This window comes from Chionomys nivalis, chromosome 8, assembly GCF_950005125.1.
Source record: "Chionomys nivalis chromosome 8, mChiNiv1.1, whole genome shotgun sequence".
Taxonomy (NCBI): Eukaryota; Metazoa; Chordata; class Mammalia; order Rodentia; family Cricetidae; genus Chionomys; species Chionomys nivalis.
In genome coordinates, this window is record NC_080093.1 from 64,798,841 (window position 1) to 64,822,980 (window position 24,140).

Sequence of the window (24,140 nt, forward strand, 5' to 3'; positions counted from 1 at the left end):
TCTCCAGACAGGCCTGATCCTTGGAAGAGACCAATGCCCTCTTGTAACTTAGGAAATGGTGGTCTTTGATTGGCCTCATTCTCTCCAACAGAAATATTCTGGAGGGCTGAGAGCAGGGGTCCCCAGGCCCTTAGGCCCTGCTCTCAAGGAACTTCATTCAGGTACTTGGGGTTTCTGCCTGGGCTGAGAGCAGCAAGACAGGTAGGCAGCCTTCTGGTTCTATCTAGCCTCAAGATTTCAGGCTAGTTTTAACTCAGGTTTGTCCCTCTGCAAAAAGGAATGGAAGACACAGCCCGAAGTTCCCTCCGAAGATCAGCATGCCCGAAGTCTGAGAAGGGGTGCCCAGCAGGACAGAATGGGAAAGACAAGGAAGGCTGGTTACAGTCTTAGAATGAAAGGGCCTTCAACACCTGCTGGCGAGGCCCCGGCAGGAAGGAGGGCGGGTCTGCCGGCGCCTCGCCTCTCCTGGGCGCGCCCCTGCCCGCCCAGCTCTGGTCCAGCCCCGCCCGTCTGGCCTGTCCCACCAGCCAGGGCCCGCCGCATCTGCACCCGCTTCAGCGCCCGCGCCCCTGTCCCGAGCCATAGCAGTCATCTGTAGCCTGCTTGTCGCTCCCGGGAACCCGGACCCTGCCCAGGGTGCAGAACGGGGCGGGCATGGCCCATCGAGGAGCCGCCTCCCGGGCGCTAGCCTTGGCACTTGTGGCGGTGGCCTTGGCTGGGGTCAGAGCACAGGGCGCAGCCTTCGAAGAGCCAGACTACTATGGCCAGGAACTTTGGAGACGCGGGCGCTACTATGAGCAACCGGAGCGGGAGCCCGAGCTCTTCTCGCCTCCACTGCATGAGGGTCTCGGGGTGGAGAAGCAGGAGCAGCAGGAGCAGCTCCAGCAGGAGCCCAGGCCGCCCAAGAAGGCCGCCAAGCCTAAGAAGGCTCCCAAGAGGGAGAAGGTAGTCGCAGAGACGCCTCCACCAGGTAACTTTTTGCATCGGGCGACCCGAGGGGGCGCCCTCGATCGCTGCATTCCAGGGGACACCTGGCTTCCCAGTATGTCTCCCTCAGTGATGCCAGCCAAAATCCTGTGGTGCTGGCTACTCACTAGAGATTGCATCCAAGTTAAGCCCATCTTACTCTCCCTGCCCCCTCAGACAGAATTGTGCACTTTGGGAAGCTGCCTGGGGAGCCGGCCCCGGTGTCCCAAGAGGTGTCTATTGCTTCTTCCTGCTCTGTCTAGGTCTTCAGTCTTCAGAGACGTTTTCTTCAGAATGACTTTAAACCATCGGCATGTGACTGACTGGTGTAATTTGGCAGATAGCCTTGGACAAGGCTTGGTCAGTGGCCTTTATTCAGGCTGTGCCCCTTCTCTATTCCCTCTACCCTCCTGCCAGTGGGCCCCTTGAATCCACTATGCACAGGATGGCACAGTCCCAGCTGGAGACTTTGGACCACTTCTGGTCCCGGTAGCAGCCAAGATTCTGCCAAGAAAGGGCAGACTAGAGAAGCCCTGGAAAGTTCCGAGTGGCAGGCAGTTTGGGGTGAGCTGCGCATCCTTTGCGTCCCTCTCATTTTCCTTATTGAAAGAGTAAATTAAAATTCATCTTCACTTTCTTCCGGTCCAGTCGCTATCACACAACCTGTGAAGAGGACTTTCTCTAAATTGTTTCAGGTGGTGATTGCTCAGTGTCAGAGCTGTGTCCCTCCTGTTTCAGCCTTGGGAAGCCAGCAGGACAGTGACCTAATTCTATGACCTTGCAGTGTCTTTGCCTGAAAAAGAGAGTCATGTTCTAGGTCCCAGAGCTCTGAGCTCAGAAGTGGCTTTTCATTTGGTTAACAGATACCAAAGTCATCAACTAGGGTGTCAAGGGTCTGCATGTGCAGACACTCCTGAGGGGCTGGCCCCATTTGAGTACTACCTTTGTGCATGGCTGAATCCCTGCCATATGCTGTTGACAGTTTTGTGGGTTGTGTGACCCCCAAATAGATCCATAGGAAGTTCCCAATGTTTTTTTTTTTTGTGTGTGTGTGAGTTTTAACATGGATTAAAATGTAGACAACTGCAGTGGCTTGAATAAAAGGGTGGGATGAGACGCTGACTTTAGTAATGTCTGCTGGTCTCATTAAGTTCTCTTCCTAGCTCAGGAAAATGGCTGTCCTTGTTGTGTTACAGATGAGGAGCCTTAAGCTCAAACGGGGGAAGTAAATTATTTTATCACTGTCTTACTTGGGAGAATTGAAAGCAACAACATGAGCCGGGTCTTCTGTGAGGATTAAGAAATGGCAGGTAGAAAAAACAGAAATTAAAAAAAAAAAGAAAAAAAGACAGAGATGCAGAATAGAGTCAAGAGGGCATCCAGTAAATTCTAAAGTTCACCCTGCATTTATGTCTCAAACGCTTTAAATACCCCAATCCAAAGAGGAGAGGAAAGACAAAAGACTCCTTTACCACTATACTAGGAACAAACAAAGTAATCACCTCCTCAATACTCAAAGCATCAAGTAACCACATGCTCTGTCAAAACATCCTGTTAGCCACGCCCTGGGTCAAACCTCCTGTCATAACCTTGAAGGAGCAAGAATAGACCTGAACTCTCTGATCTTTGGTCAAGGTGGAATAGATCCCCATCAGTGAGCTCCCACAAAAGCCCACCTTATTAGTCAGGCCTTGGGATTGCCATTTAGCAACCTGGAACGTAGGGTCCACTTTTTGAGCCCCAACTGCTTCACCTGCAGATAGAAAGCACAGTGTCTGCCGCTGCATTTTACTGTGTCTGATGATGTCACAGCCTCTCATAACATCCTTTACTGTGTGCTAGGGAGAGAGAACATAAGACAACCTAGTCCCTTCTCCAAGGACCTCACAGAAGTTGTGTGACTCTGGGGAAATAATCACAGGTGTGCTGAGAGTCGTACAGAAGATGGGATGTCAAGACAATAAATAGAAGGATGAGGCCAATGCTTTCCAGGGGGATATGGCTGACTAGGCCTGATTCAGTGAGCTGAATTTATTTGGGTATTCTTATGAGTGACCAGTTATAATCTGTCCTGACAGCCCAGAGGGTCACAGCCCAGCCTCTGCAGTGTCCCCAGCTTATGTGTTGGGGGCTCAGCTCTTACAGCCCAGAAGTGGCTCTCCTTCCTGCTCGGAGCATCGGCGGTTATCAGCCTTGGAATGGGGGTCTCTGAAGGAGGAGTCAGGTAGAATCTGGTTTGCAAGAAAAGGTCCATTTGCCTTTGGAAAGCCACCTTGCAGATAAAAGTTGGCCTGGGACAGGACGTTAACTGTTCATGGTGAATAGTTAGTCAACCAGATCCTGTCTCCAAATGAAACACATCCTGAAGCACCAGAATCAGCCGGAGAGGCCTTTGGGGAGCTGCTTCCTGGCTCATTGCCATGTCAGCCATTTTCCCAATGAATCAGGTGGGATGTTTTAGAGTTTCCCCAGCTAGGATAAGAAGAGTGTGACATCCATCAGATAATTTTTAAAATTTATTTATTAAAAATTTTCACCTCCTCCTCTCCTCCTATTTCCTTCCCCCTTCCCCCCTCCCTCTCCAGTCCTAAGAAAAGTCAGCCCTGCCCTGGGGGAACTTTTTTTTTCCAAGACAGGGTTTCTCTGTAGCTTTGGTGCTTTTGGTGCCTGTCCTGGAACTAGGTTTACAGGAGCTAGTACTCCTAGTTTGAGCTGGCCTTGAACTCACAGAGATCTGCCTGTCTTTGCCTCCTGAATGTTGGAATTAAATGCATGTACCACCACCACCGGGCTCCATCGAACAATTTAAGCTAGTACCTCTCTTTCTCCCTCCACTCCTGTCATTCTCCGAATGTGTAGACGGATGCGTGTGTGTATGTGTGTGTGTGTGCACGGATGCATGACTGTGTGTGCACAGATTCATGACTGTGTGTGGATGTATATGTGTGTGTTCAATGAAACTTTCAACTGTGGACTCCATGTAGTAGAGGAGAGATTAAAACGATCTTGGTTAGGGAACTAGAAGAATTTGTGCACTTCTCTTGCACAGAGAGAAGATGATTCTCTCCCACTTTAAGTGGTGGTATGGTGTATACAACACTCACAGGGTCGTAGAGGCACTCTTGATGTGGCGGGCTGTTTATGGACAGGTTGCCAATCTTAAAAATGTGCTTCAGGAAAGGGAATCTGGGGCTATGGTCTGGGGTGTTAGAGGCAAGTGTCTGGAATTTGCATCACGACTGTTGAGTGCTGGGTTCCAGGACAAGCTAGGCAGTGGGGTGGGAGCAGAGGGTAAGATTGAGAGATGGGCAAGAGCACAGAACGGAGAACTGACTTGGCTATCACGCTTGGAGACAGTGAAATGTTTCCCGCTTTGATCTTGGGAGCAGGGAAGTTGGAGTTGATAAGGAGAAACTGGAAAAGTGTGTGTTGTGGGCACTGATAGGGCATATGTGAGGATCCCTGAGGAGGCTGGTGGCATGGATGTTTGGTCTGGATTTGAGTTTTGGCTTTGATCTTTGTCAACTAGAGAAAAGCCCTGTGAATGCCATGTGTCAATAGCGATAGAAGTGGCTTGGAAAATGGAATCCTTTGGTCAATTGGAAAGACTAGTAAGCATCCTCCTGTGATGGTTGTTGTCTGCTTGACACACCTGAGAAGAAGGAACCTCAGTTGAAGAATCACTACCCTCAGATTGGTCTGTGGGTGGGCTTGTGGGGGACTTAGAGCTGATTGCTAACTGGTGTAGGAGCACCCAGCCCAATGTGAGTGGTGCTTCTCTTAGGCAGGTAGTCCTAGGCTATGTAAGAATGGTAGCTAAGAAAGCCTTCCTCTGTGGTCTCTGCTTCAAAGCTCCTGCCTTGAACTCCTTCCCTGGCTTCCCTTGATGCACTGTGACCTGTAAGTTAAAATCAACCCTTTCTTTCCCCAAGTTTTTTTTTTTTTTTTTTTTTTTTTGCTCATGTATTTATCATAGCAACTGAAGGCAAACTAGAACACATTCTCTAAAAAGCTAAATCTTGAAATGCTCAAATAGTTGAGCCCTTTAAGCACTAGTACACTCATGGTGGTTGTGCCCCACAAAGCTTTGCTTCAACTCAGAGCTACCTCCAGGCTATGTGTGTGGCGTATATGACACATAGATCAATTCCATGGCTGGGAAAAACCATGAAATCTGGAGTGCTTTTGTTCCCAAGAACTTGAATCAGGGATGCTTAACCAGTTCTTCATTTTCAATGGAAGGACCCAGCTGTACTGAATGGAAGAGAAAACTGAAAAGCATTTACTTTGAGTTAGGTTTAGAATAATTATAGGCTCATAGGAACTTACAGAAGTATTATGGTGAGGTCCCATGACCTTAGTGGGAAATCTTAGGTATCTATAGTATAGGTTTCCCAATCAAGACAGTCTCAGCAGTTTGGATTATATGTGTGCTAGGGGTTGGAGTGAGGGCCTGTGTGTTGTAGGATATGCAGCTTTGACCCATGACCTTTCTCTCAGCCCTCACAGACAAAAATGTCTAGACATTGCCAGTCATCTGCAGGGGGTTCAGAATTGCCACTGGGTTTCAAAAGCATAACATAGACTGTTATAAATACTATTAGTTAGATTGTAATGTTACATTTCAGAAGTTTCTCCATGGATTTGTGTGTGAGTATATGCATGTTTGTGTGTACATGCATTTCAGTAGTTTCTCCATGCATACACACACACACACACATACATGTGTGCTTGTGTGTGTGTGTTTGTGTCCACCAGGATATAGCACCATGGAATCCTTTTCTGGGGGTTAGGGGACTCTCATGTCATAAACTTTCTGAGGCCTTTCTTGTAAGCATCAGTTTATCCCAGCATCCTAGAACTTTTAGGAAAGTGAGTGGTCAGAGTGCAAATTCCTCTCCACTACAAGGTTCCGACAATGGCTGCCCAGCCTCTGCTCCACCCCTCCCCAGATTGGCTCTTCCCACTTCAAGGCCATCCACTCATTGGACGGGCAGTGATGGTTGCTAGAATATTCTTCCTCGTTGACAACCTCCTTCTAACTCTATTTATTCAGCTGTTTCTGGTTGAATTACACAGCTTCTGCAGTGGGAATGCTTTGTGGTCCCAGAAGTGAGCCTCAGGTCCCTCCTTTTCATTATCCAGCACAAAGAAAGAATAAAATAGCAGCTCCATGGAGGCCATGCCAGTGGATTTAGGGTATGTTTATATCTTGGGGTGACTTTGAATGGTGGCCATGCTCCTTTTAGAAGATGAAATGTAGCCAGCTAATAAATCACGGTTGCATAATTCACCTGCCTTTTCCACCCACATGGCAGAAAGAAACAAACAAGACTGAGAATAAGTGACGTGAATATCGTGTTTTCTTCTTCCGCTGCTCCCTGGCTTAGGAGCTGGCTCGGTTATGGAGGCTTTAAATCTGGTTTCCCACTGACTCCTTTGTTTGTAGTGTTTCCAGGCACCAGCTAGACTGCGCCACCGTTTGGATCTGAACAAACTCACGCGGACATCCCCTGGTCCTGAGCTAGTCCCTCTGGAACGTGCGGAGTGTGCAGACATCCATTTTTGTTTGTGGGTCTACGCCTAGAATCATCCAGTTTGCATTTAGTATGTGTTGTGTCCCAGCCGTCAAAGGGAAGAAGGGTGGCCCTTTGAGCATATTTGCTTGTCAACAGAGCTCTTTGTGTGTGAGCTGTTGCTGGTTGGTGGAAAATGTTTTTCCTGCAGAGCTTTGCCTGGTCTCTTGTTGGGCCAGAGCATCTTGGCCTTAGATGGACATACCCTATCTTAGGCAAAACTAGAGTGTGAGGATTAGGAGGAGGTGTTTGTCAATATTTCAGTCGTATTTTTAATAAACTCAGGGGCTGTTATTGGCATACTTAAAGAACAAGAAAGCCTCGATGACTGCCCACATACATGCTTTAGTATTAAACCTGAAGTGTTTCATCCAAGGAAATGCTCGGCAAAGTTCCCAGGGAAAGGATGGATTAGGAAAAAAAGCATCTACTTCGGAGGCACTGCCGCCCTTTCCAGAACTCTTTCCAAAGCTAACTTACCGCTGACCTGCTCCTCCTGCCTGTGCCCACGGCTCCTGAAATCAGGGTTGTGCCTGGATGATAGAGGGCAGAGACCCAATAGGGGTCAGGTAAACTGGATTGCATGCTGTGGTTCTAAATCAGTCGTGGCATTTCGCCCCATCTTGTGCCTGTGACTCCCTTATCTCAAGGTGACCGTACTTTCTATTTGAGACAAAACCAGTTTTAGGTCCAGAGACTGGATTTTGTGGTGAGGCCTCCTTTGCATATCCCAAGGGGCTAGGAAGACAAGTGCTTAGGCTTAGTGTCACCAAGCAGCAGCAAGCTCTGCCCTCTGAGACCCTCTCAGGTCCCTGTCCATGCAGTTGCTACTTGGGTCATGAAAACTTCGAGTTGGGTTTCTTTGACTGACTGTGGGATGGGTCAGTATCCTAAGTGGCTGGCCTCCACCTAGCTGCTCACTGGCTGTCCTGGACGGCTAACATGGCAAAGAATACCTTCCTTCCCATGTGAATCAGCCTCTGTGCCACAGATTTGGATACTCCATCTACTCCACACAAGACACGTGCAATGCTCCCTAGTAAGCCTGTTGAGGATTCAGAGACAGCTAGGGGCAGAACTCTGCTATTTATGGGGCACGAGTGACTTTCCAAGCCTTTGGATCCCCCCTCGAGGATTGTATCAATAATGCTCATACCGCCTGCTGAGGTGTGATAGATGTGGCTTCCCTGGTTATGACAGAGGTGGGGTGGCACAGTTTTGTATCCCCCTTTCCCTGCTCCTGGAGTACCTGCCAGGCTGTGTCCTGTGGACCCTGACAGACAACGCCCGCAGGTTGTCGGCATCTCCTTCCTCCTCTTACTTTGCCCCTTTCCCTTAAGCTGTGTGAAATCATCTCCCAGATACGATCGTGCAGTACATACCTGCTTATCTCAGCCTGTTCTCGGCAGAACCCAAACCCAGGCAGATATGTGCCCAGGGTCCCTGTACAGCCGACAAAGGACCCACACTTACCTGTGTGCACCTGCCTGCCTGCTGCTGTTCCTGGGGTGCTTCCTTAGAGACAATGAACTTCATAGAACTGTAGCCGAGAACCAGGAGGGTTCTGACTACCTAGAGCAGTGGTTCGCAACCTTCCTAATGCTGTGGTCTTGTAATACAGTTCCTCATGTTGTGGTGATCCCCAACCATAAAATTATTTTCGTTGCTACTTCATAACTGTAATTTTGCTACTGTTATGAATCGTGATGTAAATGACTTTGTTTTCTAATGTCCGTATGGTGGCCCCTGTAGAGAGATCATTTGGCCATGAGAGGGTCGTGACCCACAGGTGGAGAACCCTAGCGCAGAGAGTGTGTGTGCTGGTTTCAGAGGCACCTCTGCCAGCTGCGCCTACTGCCCTTGTGCCTGGTCCCCCCTGCCCCCTGGAGAGAGGCTCATCAGGTTGTTTTCCCAGGAAGGATTCAGCACCCGAGAAGCATAGATGTAGACAGGAGGCCGGTACTCATAGGTGGACTGATCCGGGCTTCTAGTGTAGTGGCATTTGCTGTCTACCTGGTGACCCTTCAGCGTTCCTTCCCTGCCTGACCACTGAGGTTGTCCTCTCAGACACCAACTGTCCTCAGAGCCGGAAAGGGGTTCAGGCTGTCTGTCCCTGCCTTGTCCCTTGTCCCTTTCCTGTTCTTACCTGTATGGAGCAGGAACTTATTTTTTATATAATATTTTTTGAGATTATGGTATAATTACAATAATTACATAATTTTCTCTCTCTTTCTTCCCTTCGACCCCTCCCTGCTCTCTCCCAAATTCATGACTTTTTTCTTTAATTGTATATTACATATATATTCTAAATATATAACCGCACCCTGCCCGTTTCCTATAATGTTACCTGTATGTACATGATCTCGGGGCTCACCACGTGGTATTGACTAACCAGTTGGGATACTCTTCACTGGGAAGCCATTTCTCCTGCCCTCAGCTTTCCCTAGTTGCCCATAGTTGTGTGTTTAGGACAGAGGCCCCTTGATCTTTCCCCTTTTTGTGTTAGAATGTCCTCTGATATCGTCACTGTTTGGGAATTGCTTAGGCCGCTAAGCTGATAAGACGTCATGGATATAGCCCCTCTCACATTTCTAGGAGACACGATCCTGGAAAACGCCCTGTTCCTCTGGCTCGTACAGTCTTCCTCCCTCCTATTTATTTATTGATTTATTTATTTGCAATGATCCGTGAACCTTAAGTGCAGGAATTACTTCATAGGTATATCAGTTGGGTCAGGGCACCACATAATCTCTTGTCCTCTGCGTTTTGATTGGTTGTGGTTGTCTGTAATAGTCTTTATCTGTTGCAAAGAGAGGTTTCCTTGGCAAGGGTTGAGAAGTACACTTATCTATGGATATAAGGATAAATAACTAGAACATAGCTAGGGATTATGCTGGTTTAATAATGTGCTGGATGTTGGGACTCCTAGAAGATCAATGTCTTCCCAGCCCTGAGTAGCTGGCTAGGTTTCCAGTACCAGCATGTGTGAACCTAGGGAGCTGCGAGTTACTTCCAAAGTATGTGTGCTACTACTTGGGGTTATCATACGTGCAGGACTTTGCTGTGGATGCTAGGCATCACGGTTGTGTAGGGCTCCTGTTTGCTTCCATCCCCTGGAAGCTTCTTGATGCCTTCTGATACCATGAAAACCAGTCCTAAGGGAGGGGGGCTTTCAGGTCAGATCCAGCTCAGGTCTCCAGTTAAAATCACAGTGCAAACAATCCCAGCTCTGGGGGAAAAAATGGGAGGATCCTGGGGCTGTTGGCCGGCCAGCCTAGCCTGCTTGGCAAGTTCCAGGGGAGTGAGAGACAGTGCTGAACATTGAAAATGGAAAGAAGAAAAGAGAGACAGCGCTGAGGTTGAGGCTGTCCTCTGTTGCCACATACACGTGTGTGTACACACTTGCTCGTGTTCTGCCACACATGCACACTCGAGTGTCCATGCGTGTGCATGCACACACACACACACACACACACTACTCATTTCTAACACTTACAGGAGGAGAGACCTTTCTGGGGAGCTACTGCAAGATCCTCACATGGTGTTTTTTCCCCTCCTGCCCACGGTTCCTTACCAAGAAACAGGCAAGAACTGTGCCAGAGCCCTGGGCCAGGTCCCTCCTGCAGGGGGAGTGCAGAGCTCTGGGGCCTGGAATTTCCTGGGGAAGCAGAGACTTCAGGGAAGCAAAGGCTTTTCGGTTTGGGGTGTGTGTATGTGTGTGTGGGGGGAGCGGGTTGCTACTGTAAGCTCCTTGTGTAGCAAAAGAAAAATAGTTTTGTTTTTTATTTTTTTATTTTTTTTATTAAGCCAGAGGAATTATATTTACCACGGTACACCAGAATAGAACATGTGGCCAACATTAGCGGGTGCAGTGCGCTACTTTTAAGGAATTCTGCATTGTCACGCGGCCCAGATGGAGATGCTGATTGGATTTTGGCTCCTTTCTTCAAACACTATTTCCTCTTCTCTTTCTTCTTTCATCTGTACAGACGATATGGTTGCCTTTCTTGTTCTGGGGGAAGAAGGGTCTATGGAAGAGGCCTTTGTGCTGGCAGGGAAGGCCCTTTGGAGCTGGTCACCAGCACAGTTACCTCCAGGCTGTCAGTGATCTTGGGAAGCCCTCTTCCTCACTCTAGGTCAGGGATTCTTAACCTGTGGGTCGAGACCCCTTTTTTGGGGGGAGTCACATATAAGGTATTTGCATTAGGATTCATAATGGTAGCAGAATTACAGTTGTCAAGTAGCAATGAACTAATTTATGGTTGGGGGTCAGCACCATATGAGCAACTGTGTAAAAGGTCACGGCATTAGGAAGGTCGAGAACTATTGCTCAAGGTCTTTATATCCTCGACTGTAAAATGCCCTTCCTGTCCTCAGAGGGTTGAATCTTGCAGTGAACATGCCTTATAAATTTTGGAGCCTGCCACTCTTGTCAACTGTTAGCAAATGGGATAGTGTTAGTAACGTGTAACCTCAGGATAATGATGGCCAGGTAGAGACAACCGCATCCTGAGTATCTCACAGGTATCATTTTGTGTTCTTGCTCTAACTTCCTGTGTGACAGGCTCTGCTACTTTTTTTTTTTTTTTTTTTTTTTTTTTTTTTTTTTTGTCAAGGAGCGGAAGTGGTCAAGAGGTCAGGCTGGTGACCTTGGGGGTACCTTGGGTGTACCTGTCTCCCAAGTAGCACCCTGGAGTGTGTGGATCACACCTCTTCTCTTCTCTGGAAGGCTGTACCCCAACCCTGAGCTGGCTAGTTTTTATGCAGAGGCTTTCCTTTTCAAGTGGGAAACATTCTGTAAGCCAGTCCCATTCTCAAAGCCCTAGGTGATGAGTTCAGCTAGGCAGGCTTGCTTAGCTTCTTCCCTGACTGGATCCTGCTTCCCCCTCCTTTCCCTTAGCACTTCCCAGGCAATGGAAACCCTGAATTAGGCTTAGCTTGGAGGCAACTTGACTCTAGACAGATGCTATCAGTGCCGCTCCAAGGAGGATTAGATTGAAGCGAGGAATCAAAAGGCAGTTTAAGACGATGCCAAGCTGAGATTTGCAAGATGGGAAGGAGCCAATTAGCTTGAGAGTAGAGGGACGGGTGTGCCCACGATGGGGACAGTATATGCCAAATGTTCTTAGAATAGGGGTACGGGAGCAAAGTAAGGAGAAAATGGAAGGTTAACAGAGTCACATCAGGCTCCCAGGTCACTCCCCAGTTAGTGAACAACCGACTCACAGGTCCACAAGTCATGACATCGGAGAGAGTTGGGTGTGTGAGCTAGCTTTGGAAACATGCTGACTTTGATGTCCAAGTCCGGCTTTGACCTCCAGTTCCAGCTATTTCTCCTAGTGCCTCAGGGAGCTTCAGCAGCATTTTGTAGGCTTACAATACTTAACTGCATACAGTTGCACATGGGTTTTGGGAGGGGTGATTATCTCCATATGTACTGAGCATCCTCCTCTTTAACCACAGACCCCTTGGAGTTCAAGGCTCTGGGACTGGGGAGCAGAGCTGAGGGCAGCTTTCTGCAGAAGAGGACTGTGAGCTCTCACATTCAGAGGCTTCTTGGATACGCAGAATAACAATATCTTTTCCTCCTTTTCTTTCTAGGTAAAAATAGCAACAGAAAAGGCAGAAGAAGCAAGAGTCTTGAAAAAGCTGCCCGAGATGATCATGGTGTCCCTGTGGCCCATGAGGATGTCAGAGAGAGTAAGTAAAGCGCTTGGAGGGTCCCTGCTAAGTTTCTGTCACCTGCCCATGGAGGGTGCAGGCAGCTGGCATGGACTGTATTGTCATATACACCCTGTAGGGGTATTGTCTGGACCTATGTCTATTCTTAGCCATTGTGCAGGAGTACAGACTTCTCAGCAGCTCAAACCTCTCTGGGGGCATTACTGCCCCACTGAGATTTTCCCGATTGAATTGCTCATGTCACTTCCAAATTTTCGGTTCCCTCTCTTAGACTGTCTCCCTTGGAAGTGATTTCTTAGCATTGTGATCTCTTAGCTGCCCATAGCCTTGGTTGTGTGTGTCTTGTCTCTCAACAGAGGATCTCTGGGGACAAAGATAAAGTCTTTAGTTTCTAGAATCTGCAATACTAGACATGACATCTTGCAGTCATGTGAAACTTTCGGTTGTATAATTACTTACCCTAGTGTGTGCAGCGTTAGGTGGTGGCAGGGGGTACATATAGCTCAATTGGTAGAGTGCTTACCTCACATGCATGAAGCCTTAGGCTTCATCCCAGCATCTGCACACACCGGATGTGATGGTGCACACCTCTAAGACCAGCACTAGGGAAATAGAGGTAGGAGGATTGGGAATTCAAGGTCATCCTTGGCAACATAGAAAGTTGTAGGACAGCCTAGGATATGTGAGATATTGTCTCAAAAAGATATTGTCTCAAGCCAAAAAATTATAGAAAAAGAATGTTTAATGTTATTAATTATTTCAAGACTCATGGAGGAGTGCTGGCCCATTAGCTGTAGCTATGAATATTCTTTTTTTGGTGTGTGATTGACATACATCTTTAATCTTACCAGTTAGAGACAGAGAGACCTAAGTTCAAAGCAAGCAGGGCAACTGACCATGTCCCCAAAAAGCCAAAGGGAAAACAATGAAGACCACACATAGCCTGTAGGGCTGGAAAAGTCAGTGAGTGTCCTACACTAGAAAAACAAATTAAAAGAAAGCAAAACCGCAGTAGGGTTTCCAAGAATATGAAAATCTTGGTCGACCCAATTTATCTCCAGAACTCACATAAAAAAGTCGAGCCTGGTTCAAGCACTTTTAATCCCAAGGCTGGGGAAGCATAAACAGGATTTCCGGAGTTCACAGGTTGACCAGCCTGCAAAAAAAGAATAGGGTGTAGAGAGTACAGAGCCCAAACAATACCAGATTTGTTCTGCTGTACAGTCTCCAGACGCACACTCAGAAAGCGAAATAACACACAATTCACACCTGGCAAAGACACACTCAAATACTACATAAAGTATAAGTCCCATTTTATTTTTCCAAGGTGTTTTCTTCATGTGGGCTTTGGTGGAGGTCGTGGTGAATCACCAGCAGGTCTAAATCGTGGTGGGGGTGTTTGGTCCTTTGGAGCTTCCCGAGTTCAATTCCTGACTACCTTGCCGTGAATAGCACAGCTCACAGTAATGCAGCTTGACATAGAGTTTGGGAGCACATAAACGTCGAAGACACTTGCTTTGGATATGTTCCTGATGGCAGTGGCCTCTATAATGTTCCAAATGACAAACTTCTTAATGGCCTTGTCCTTGGGCACGCACTGGGTACAGTTAATGCAGCGAATCGGCTGCACATGGCCAGGCCCTTTTTGATACAACCATTATTTCTCCTTTTTTTTTTTTTTTTTTGGTCATCTTGGAGCCAAGTTCTGAAAGAGGTGCTATGAATATCCTTAACTATTTCGTCACTATTGCTGTCCTAAACTGCAATATTTAGGATTATTTCTGCTATTGTTTGTAATAATGACAATTTATTAAATGCATGTGTAGTTGTTAGATGCTTTGCTCAGCGTTTGACCTTTCCAGGCACCCTGCTAACTACTGTGGGTGTCATCACCATCACCATTACCCTCCCCCTCCTCCTCCCCACTCCTCCATACTTTGTAGCTTAAGGGAAGGTACTTTGGCCAGGGCTGTATAGCAAAACAAAGCTTAGAATGAAATATTCCAGGGTTGTTGACTTTTTGCTTAGTAGTGACAGAAGACAAATAAAAGAAATTCAGCTAAACATTTTACGGATTTGAATAGGACTCACTTTCACTGGCCACATCTGCTCAAGAACTGTGTCACAGAGGTGAAAGTCACCAGGGGAGTTTCACATTCCCTTAGGTACAGTGTCAGTGTTTGAGGCTGTGTTTCTACCTAACCACCTGCTGCCAGAGATATCATTGCTCTGATACAGTGTGTTCTAAGATTTAGAGAAATCAATTATGAGCTTCTGCAGTCATGTATGGATGTAAATATGTATTTCATCTGAAGGTGGACACTGAGGCGTCCACTGTAAGGACTTATCCCTTGGGAGGATACGTTGAGAGTACAGTATATAGTGAGGGCTGTGTTTCTCAGGCTCACCTGGGGCTCTGGTCCTTTAGCATCTGTGATGGTTAGGTTTAATCATCAGCTTGACCTAATATTACCTGGGATGAGAGTCCAGATGAGGGACTGTCTGCTTTGCGTTGGTCCGTGGGTCTGTCTTTGGGGAATTGTTTTAGCTAAGTAATTGATTTGACTATACACCACCCCCTGTGAGGGGCACTATTCCCTAGGCAGTGGGTCCTGAACTGTGTAAGAATGGAGAAATTGAAGTATGAATGTGTTCCTTTCCCTCTGCTTTTGACTGTGGATGTGATGTGACCCCTTGTTTTAAGTTTCTGCCACCGTGACGTCCCCAGTGATGAACTGGAATGTAGAATAGCAGGCTGAGATGGACCCCTGTCTCCTTTGAGTTGTCCTCTGCAGGGGTTTTTGGTCACGGTGACCAAAATGAAACTAGGTCAGAGTCTTAACTCCTTTCTGGTGACGGGTCTCTTCTGTTGGAAGGGCAGCAACAGTTGCTGTTTGCTGGCATGTGCCACTAGGCTGAGGTTGCTTTGAGGTGCTAGCCTCAGGAGCACTTTGAGGTGCTAGCCTCAGGAGCACTTTGGAATTTTGCTGCCAACCAATCCGAACTTGAGGGTTCTTCAGTATCTGGTGAATTGAGTGCTTTCAAACACATTTTAAAACATATTTAGTCCAGATTTTCTCCTAGCTTCAGCAGAAGGCTTGGGTTAGATGATCTTCTTTCTTCTTTCTCAGAATTGGAAGTTATTAAAATTGAGGGAGGCATTTCATTAAGATTTTGGAAGTTCATTTACGTACACACACACACACACAATGTACACATGGCATTTCCTCTTTTCTGTCACAGATGCTCCCAACTAACTAGATTGTTGTTTGAGCTGGCCTCATGGGTGGGGTTGCTCACCTCAAAGGCAGCCATCACACTGCCAATTGACTGAATATCTTAGCTATGTTATCAACCTGCAGAATTATTCTATTTTTAAAGGAAGACTTGATGAGACTGTGAGAGGGAGAGAATAATGATTGAGGAGATAGAGACTGTGGGTGGGTGGGTAGGTGGTTCACACTGAAGGCCAGTGGCAAAGCCTTTAAAAGAGTCTCAAGTCGGTGGGGGCATATGCAAGTAAGTCACCCTTGAAGAACTTTTCCAAGAGCAAATGTATGCGTACCTGTTATGTGGCTATAGCGCTATACTAGTCGGGTTGGAGGACAGCTACTAGGTTGGTTGAATTTTCGTCTACTTCTCCATCTCTTTTTGTGCCTCTACCTTTCACTATGTGACTTTCCAGTCCTTTCCCCCAAATTGAAAGCTACTTAACTTCGAGTTGATCTACATGCCATGTCAGGCTGACATAATGAAGAGACGCATCTGGTTGTGAGTAGAGGGAGCAAAGCCTTTGTCTGTTTCCACATGTCTGTACCTAGGACACCAGCCCAAGTCGCTAAGTGCTCACCACCATTCTTCTTTGCTGCTGGGGTAATTTACGGTCCCCGTGTTTTCTGAGAATTTGTGATGTGAATCTCTGTGGAAACTTGACTGGAAGGAGATGTAGGCGCCTGCCTACTCCAGACAGCCACATGAGAAGGTATCAGAAAGTGTCTAATTTTCCAGCTGCCGTAGATCCTGGATCTAAAGCTGGGGCACACAGTAAGGGCAGGATGAATGCCACCTCCCATTTGGAAGCTGTTTCCTCCTGCTGCGTTCATCTGATTCACACATGGTGATGTTCTTCCACAGCTGGGTTAGGCTCAAGTATGCTTCCTTCTCTGAGTTTTGGGCTTCTAGGGCAAACTTGGGAGTGGTTACACAATTTTTTTTTAAACCAAAATTCCCTGAAGACACTTCTGAGCAATTGAGAGTTTTATGAGTTGCATCAAGTCATCCTGAGTTCAGGGTGAGGAAGTTTTATCTTTTAAAGTATCCTTGAAGAAAAAGGTTTTTTTTTGTTTTTTAATTTGAAATAACTGTAGAGTCACAAGAAGGTGTAAAACAAAACAAAAAACCAAACCAAACCAAAACCTACCACCACCACTACCACCACCAGCAGCAGCAGCAGCAGCAGCAGCAGCAGCAGCAGCAGCAGCAGCAGCAGCAGCAGCAGCAGCAGCAACAACAACAAAAACCAGGAGAAGAGTCTGGTTCATCTTTCACTCTGCCCCTACCAATGCTGACGTGTTGTTTTTTTTTTTTGTTGTTGTTTGTTTGTGTTTTTGTTTTGGGACAAGGTTTCTCTGTGTTACAATCCTAGCTGCCCTGGAACTAATTCTTCTAGATCAGGTTGGTCTAGAACTCATAGAGATCCTCCTTTCTCCCTGAGTGCTAGGATTAAAGGAACGCACTACTACCACTTTTACGCGACTGCAGTAAAGGAATAGAGTCAAGAAACTGACTTGGAATCACTTCAGATTCTGCCAGCTCTATGTGTGTGTGTGTGTGTGTGTGTGTGTGTGTGCACGCGCACGCGTGTGCGTGCGCAGCACTGTGCAGCTGTATGATGTGTGGTTTCTGGAAGCACTCCTGTCCTATCATAGGTTCTATGTGCTGTTCTTTATAGACACTCCTCTCCCCCTGGTTCCTGGCAATGCAACTCTGTTCCCCATAATGCTGTAGTTGTAAGACAACAAGGTACATGAAATCATATGCTACGTAACCCTGGAGACTGACTTATTTTACATTCAGCATAGAGATCTCTTTTATTCCTTCTGAACTGGATAAATAGATCTGGTTTGATGTTTCTGTGATGTGGTAGTTAAGCAAAGCTAAGCCCACTGAAATATTAATGAGGGCTAATGTGTATAGAGAAAACTATGGGATGATGGAACCATAAGGATATAACTCACTGGGGTGTGTAATATCCACGCATTGATTTGGGTTGTCATGGACACCACACAGTGTGAAAATGCATCATTGCAACTGCTCTTTATAAGAAGAGGATTGTGCTGGAACCTCTGAAGTCGGCTCTGAGCCCCAGTCAGCCAACCTCCCTGCTTTTCCTTAAGCACAGCTGTGATCAGAGGGGACAGGTGTGGTTTTGAACTTGGTAATCTTTGTGGACTCATGCTGGACGGACACTCTCGTGTCTGATTTCTTTTGCTGGCTGTCGTGTTTGTGAGGCTCATCCATGTTGCTACATTTGCTGTGGATTCTGACTTGTTTATCTTCACAGGGCTGTAGTACTCCACGGCAGGACTGTATACCACTGTCTGTGGACTCACTCTCCTATTGATAGGTATGGGTGTGGATTTGAACCTTTGGCTATTACAGGATGCACCTGGGATCATTTCTGTGCGAGTCTTTTGGTGTGTACCTCCAGTAGAGTTGCTCTATCCTAGGGAATGAGTATCTTCAATAGGAGCTGCTAGGGAGGACCTGAGGCTATGGCTCAGGTGGTCAAGTGCTTGCTGCGCAAACTCGAGGACCTGAGTTTGGATCTCCATGTTGGAAAGAAGGATGCTGGGCATAGAGACACACAATTAGTACCCCTGCACAGGGGAGAAGGTGACAGGAGGACCCCTGACTCACTGGCCAGTCAGTCTAGCCAAACTGACCCAGGTTAGATGAGAGACTTTCTAAAAGCAAAATAAGACAGAAACCAACTGGAAAAGACACCCTATCTTGACTTCTGGTCTCCAAACTTATGTGTACACAAGCTTACATGCATATACGTGTACACATGGATATGCGCACATGTAACACCAGACACAGAGAACAGGCAGAGAATTTTCCAGGTTGATTATGACGAACAGCGTTCCCACCAGCAGTTGCTTTTCTTCCTTAAAAGCCCACATTTGGTCCTGTCCGTCTTCTCTGTTTTATTCATGTTGGTGACATATGCTGCTGTTTTGTTGTGGTCTAACTCAGTGCTTTCCTGGTGACTGCTGGTTAATGCTTCTTTGCCATTAGAGTGACTTATTTTGCTCAACACCACTGAGGCCACGTTTTCCCTTGCCATTGTTTTTATTTAGGGGAGGGGTTTCTTTGTTCTCTTTTTGTCAGGTACTTAGAGCAAGGCTTGTCTCCGCCCACTGGTTTATCTTTTCACGCCACCAAGGGTGTCTTTTGAATAACAGATGTTCTTAAACCTAAAACAAACCAGTCACTAATCGTTTCTTTAATGGTTGGCGCTTTTCCATCACACTTCATTTTACTTTTGCCTTCCCCAAGGCCTTGAAGACGTTCATCTCTATCTTCTACTGATAGATTCCTCTTGTGTTGTCGCTGAAATATTTGGTAAAATAGAAACGTGAAGTAAATAGTCGTGTAGGTGGACCATGGCTGTGGTGACGAGCAGTCTGTTTTGAGCCAGCAATTCCCTTCTGGGGTCTTTATTAGCAAGGTGTGAGGAAAAATAGGAATTTCCCATGATGATGCAGAGGCAGTGAGGATCAGTCACAGCAAGCTACCGAGACTCATCACTCATGTGTTTGGGAAGTATCGGGTAGATGTCAGGGATTCTATGATGGAGACTCATTTTGGCTTGTGAACAAGGCTTCCAGCCTCTTCAGGAAAGTAGACTTACCTCTCTGAGATGGTCAAGCTTTCATAAGGTGTTTGCCCCCAAAGCAGGATGAGTAGGGTGAGTGGCGTAATTGGGAATGGAGTGTGGGAGGTTTTCCAGGTGAAGCAGCCACTGAGCTGGACATCCAAGGTGAGGGTCAGTGGCCTGATCAGATCCCGTGAGGCTGAAGTTTCCTGGGGCAGACTCTATGGGCTGCAGGCTTGGGCTGGCCTCTCAGTTCTCTGAGAACTTCCTTTGTTGGACTCTCAGAGCCTGGGAAAGACACTCTCCAGACTTCTTTTCCTGTGTAAGTGAGAGATGTCAGCCAGATTCCGGGGACCTCTTGAGGTTCTTGGGACCTCAGAAGACTTTCCTGACAGCTGCAGTCATCGATCCAAGTCTGTGTGGAATGCGGGCATCCATTTTTCTAGGTTCTTCCAAAGATTTTGGTTCTTGGGATGGATCATTTAGTTTTCTGTTCCAGCAGTACAGTGGGGCACATCTTTAGGGTTCTCTTTGAAGTGTCGGGTATTAAAGAGCTTTCCAAGGGTGATTAGATAAGACCAAGATTAGTCCAGAGCCTTCCCAAGACCCTTAGAGACTCCCACACCCTTCAGAGTAGCTCTTGGTGTCTGAGGCAGGCAGCGAGCCACTGCAAACACAACCTCATCACACAGGAAGCAGCCTCTCCACTCTTCATTGGTTTGGGGGAATGTCAAGTTCAGAAAGGCAAAGGAAAGAATCCCATAACTGAATCCTATTGGATTATAGGCAGCAATGAAAACAGAAATCCAGGAGAGCTAGAAACTGATTACTGGGAGCCTCTCCCTTCTGTATCTTCCAAACCCTCTGCTTTGGTAGTAGCAGGCAGCCCCAGCAGACCTCCACAGCTCCTCTCTGTCAGGAGTGATGACTTCCCCAGTTCTGGCACCTTTCCTGGTATGAATCCCAATGCCACCAAAGCATTGGTATTTTATTTTGGAACTTTCTACTCTAATGGGGGATTTAAAGAGTGTACTTGGGATCTCCTGCCATGGCTGATTTTCAAATTGAACTTGGACACTTCGTAATTATTGAAGTTAGTCTGGCCTCTCTGAGTCTCAGTTTGTTTATGGGAAAGATGTTTGTGGACATTGTGAAGGTTAAGTGGCAAGATATCCAGAGGGGACGACTCAGAGGGAGTCGCTTGGACATTAGCCTAATTGCTCACAGATTAACAAGCTTTTAAAAATTTGACCTTGACAGCAGTTGGGGCACACACCTTTAATCCCAGCACTCAGGAGGCAAAGGCAGGCAGATCTCTGTGAGTTCGAGGCCAACCTTGTCTACAAGAGCTAGTTCCTGGACAGGCACCAAAGCTACACAAAGAAACCCTGTCTCGACTTTGCCTACAAGATTCATGTGCTTTGCAATCTGTTTCCTATATCTCTGCACCACAACGTTGCAGCCTTGGAATTTGTTCAAGAACTGATACCCAGAGTGTCCTAGCTGTGATAAAATATCCCGCCGAAAACAACTTAAGGGAGAAAAGTTTTTTATTTAAGCTGTGTTATAGTCCATCACTGTAAGGCTATCATGACAGTCAAAGCTTTAGGTAGCTGGTCACATCACATCCTGGTCAAGAGCAGAGAGGATGCATGCCTGCTTGCTTAGCTTGCCTTTTTCACTCTGCTACAGTTCTGGGCCCAGTCAATAAAATGGTTTTGCACACATTCAGGGTGAATCTTCCTATGTTAATTAATCCAATTAAGAACATCCTTTATGGTCATGTTCATCAGCCAATCTGATTTAGACAATCCTTCCTTGAGAGTCTTTTCTCAGATAATTCTAGAGCAGTGGTTCTCACCCTTCCTAAAGCTGTGACCCTTCAATACAGTGCCTCCTGTTGTGGTGACCCCAACCATACAATTGTTTTCATTGCTACTTCGTAACTATAATTTTGCTACTGTTAGGAATCTTAAAGTAAATGTTTGATAATGAAGGATATCTGATATGTGACCCCCTAATGGTTGCGACCCACAGTCTGAGAACCGCTGTTCTAGACTGTGTTAAGTTGATAATTAAAATTTACTGTCATGCATAGCTTGGTGGTGGTAGTGGCAAGGACCTTGTGGATTGGTGAAGATACGACAGGGTAGTGGCCTTCAATGTGTACTCTGACCACTGTGCAAGACTGTCAGCAAGGGGCAGAGTTAATGAAGTGTGTCCTGAGTAGAGATGAGACAAGGGGTCCCATCTCCAGTCCCCACAGATGGAGCGGCACTGGGAGACGGGCTTCATTTGGCACAGGGCGTTCCAAGAGCTGCAGACCTTAAGAGGAAGTGGCTTCGTCTCTGGTGACTGTCTGTCTTCTCCAGATTGTACCACATCACAGATCCCTAATTAATATTTTCCTGGAGACTTTTTTTTCACACTTTTTTGCCATGTTCTCTCACCCACATGCTTCTCCGGATAAGAGCCTGTTTTAAACAGTGGGAGAAACTCAGTTTGATGGTTCATGCATGCTTGTTTTTTTTTTTTTGCGGAAGAGTGTTTATCCTCAGGTGGGTGTGGCTACTGGCCCAGCGCATGGATTAGTTGGGGACCAGGTTCTTGATATAGTGTGGCCATGGAGCAGGGTTTACCAGAATACTGAGATGCTAAGGAGGCAAAAAGGGCTGTGGATGACTTTCATGTTTATTTCAAGATTTTTTTTAAAGCCAAATCTCATGTAGCCCTGGTTGGCCTCAAACTCAAACTCGAGATTATAGGTGTTAGCTGGCATTCCAAGTTGGTTTTTTTTTATGGTTTTATGCAGTACTGGGGATCAAACTCGGGGCTTCATGCCTGATAGGCAAGCACTCAATTGTTGCACATCTGAAGCCCCAGTATGTAGTAATTACCTCATGGTTTGGCGATCTAATAAATATATGGCTCAACACAGAAGGGTTTTTTTTGTTTGTTTGTTTTTTGTTTTTAAACTACTGGCTACAAATATTTCCAAGACTGGTTGCTTGGAAACACTGTTTCTCCCTGTTACCTATCACCAGTGCAACCACATTTCTGTCTTTCTCTGTAGTGCTTCTTGAAGGATGTAGGACAGCCCTCCTTGTTAGAAGGTGACTGGTAGGGCCAGTATTTCCCTGACAATGTAAAGCGAAGGCATTGTAACACCCGCTTTGCTTCCCGTTTAGAACCTTTTGGTTAGCCGGGTTCTCAGTCTCATCGGCTCCAGGGTTTAAACATCATCGTGTCCATTTAACTCTAATATTCATCCTACAGTGCCCAGCCAGTAGAAACAGGTACGTTTCCCAAGGATTCATATGTCTGAAAGTGCCCCTGATTCACTTGGCTGTTGATGGGTAGTTTAGCTGGTAACAAGTTTATGATTTCTTTTCAGTCAGCCCCCTGTCTGCGTGAGTCACCACTGGGTCATCTCCCATAGCTGCAGACAGGCTAAGGACGGTACCTGAAACTGCGACCGTGTCTCTTCTCTGCTTTTCTACATTTCTGATCTTAAGGAGGCGGAGGTGTCCGTTTGTGCTATTGGTTTTCCTAGGGTTCTATTGTCCTGGGCGTTACTGTAGTGGCTCTCCTCACTGTGGCTGGAATCCAAAACCCAGAGCACAGTCTGAGGCCCTGAAAATGTCACTCAGGGACCAGTAGAGGCCTTGGGTGTTAGCTCCAAGGGAGCTATCAGTTGTTCCTTTTCTGTGTAGTTCTCTCTAGCCTATCCTTGTCCCTCTGGCCACAGGAAAGAGGAACTGTCTGTCTCCCTGTGCAGGACTGAGGATCTCAGATCCCATGATGTGTTGCGGTGACACGGGCTCCTCTCTGACCCTCCTGGCTGTTCAGCCTCCGTACTGTTCTATTCATTTCCATGGCGCCTCTCACCATTCTCCCAGGTGGGAACAAATTTAGGGTGATACTGTAATTGCCTTCCTCATCTTTTTCTCCAGTTTAGAGGACCCTGCAGGTGCACTGGTGGGAGGATCTCTCTGCAGATTCTCAACACCCACCAGCTCTTCTGAAAATCTTTAGGATGTTCTCAGGGAATCAAGAGGAGGAAAATGAATCAGGCAAAAAAATACTGAAGTTAATCAGGGCTAAGCATGCAGTATAATGTGAACCACAAAGATATATATTATTAATTTTATTATATATGTATATATAATAAAATAAAAATATTATATATATATACACATACACATCAATTTTATTAAGGAGTGCAATGGGGAGACAAACTCATGGATACAGAACAAGGTATAACCAGTTGTATAAAACAGTCCTTCTGTTTTTTCCAAGGGAGCTGGGAACCAACCACACCCTGCTTCACGCTGCCTGACCTGGTCACCACCCAAAAGAGCGAGCAACCGCTCTCTCTCTCTCTCTTTCTCTCTCTTCCCCTCCTCTCTCTCTCTCTCTCTCTCTCTCTCTCTCTCTCTCTCTCTCTCTCTCTCTCTCGTACCCCAAGGCTATCGGTGGAATGAGTTCCCACAACAATACAGTGTGGAAGATATTTTAGTATCCTATACTTTGAATTAATTTGAAGTCTAAATTCAAACGGTAATTTTCCTCTTACCATTTTATCTTTAGTATAAGCATCTTCCTTTTTTTTTTTTTTATAGGGCATTCCCATGTAAACCAGTATTCAAACTAAGATGAACCTAGGAACTTTCACCAGGCGTGACTTTGTAACTATAATCTGAAGTTGTTGCCTTTGTATAAAGGAATGCAGGAGAACAGTTTCTCCTTAAATTGCTACATTTAAGCTTTTATTAATTCTAACATGTTTAAAAGTTTTACGTTTAGTGTGTGTGTGTGTGTTGGGGGAACATTGCATGCCACAGTGCACAGGAGGGTCCAGAGAACAACGTTGTAGCAATTGGTCCTCTTCTCCTTCCAGCGGCCCTGGTATGGAACTCAGGTTGTCAGGCATGGTGGTGAGCCATCTTACTGGCTCTAAAATATGTCTTAAAATCTTGTTTGGAGGAGTGGGGCCCTTATAGCTGCTTTAGCAGGTGCTGTTTTTCTTGAGCTCC

General features: G+C 46.4%; 1 protein-coding gene and 1 pseudogene across 2 annotated transcripts in view; one reads left to right on the forward strand and one right to left on the reverse strand.

The window, feature by feature from the left end:
• The first annotated feature begins 552 nt into the window (after window positions 1-552).
• Window positions 553-24,140, forward strand: part of Cpxm2 (carboxypeptidase X, M14 family member 2) — a 114,275-nt gene continuing 90,687 nt past the window's right edge. For both annotated transcript variants that reach the window (XM_057777977.1, XM_057777978.1), the window contains exons 1-2: window positions 553-970; window positions 12,144-12,242. In XM_057777977.1, coding sequence (XP_057633960.1) covers window positions 655-970; window positions 12,144-12,242 — 415 coding nt within the window. In that variant the 5' untranslated portion in view covers window positions 553-654. The remainder of the gene's footprint in view (window positions 971-12,143; window positions 12,243-24,140) is intronic.
• On the reverse strand, window positions 13,561-14,655 carry LOC130879233 (40S ribosomal protein S26-like; annotated as a pseudogene).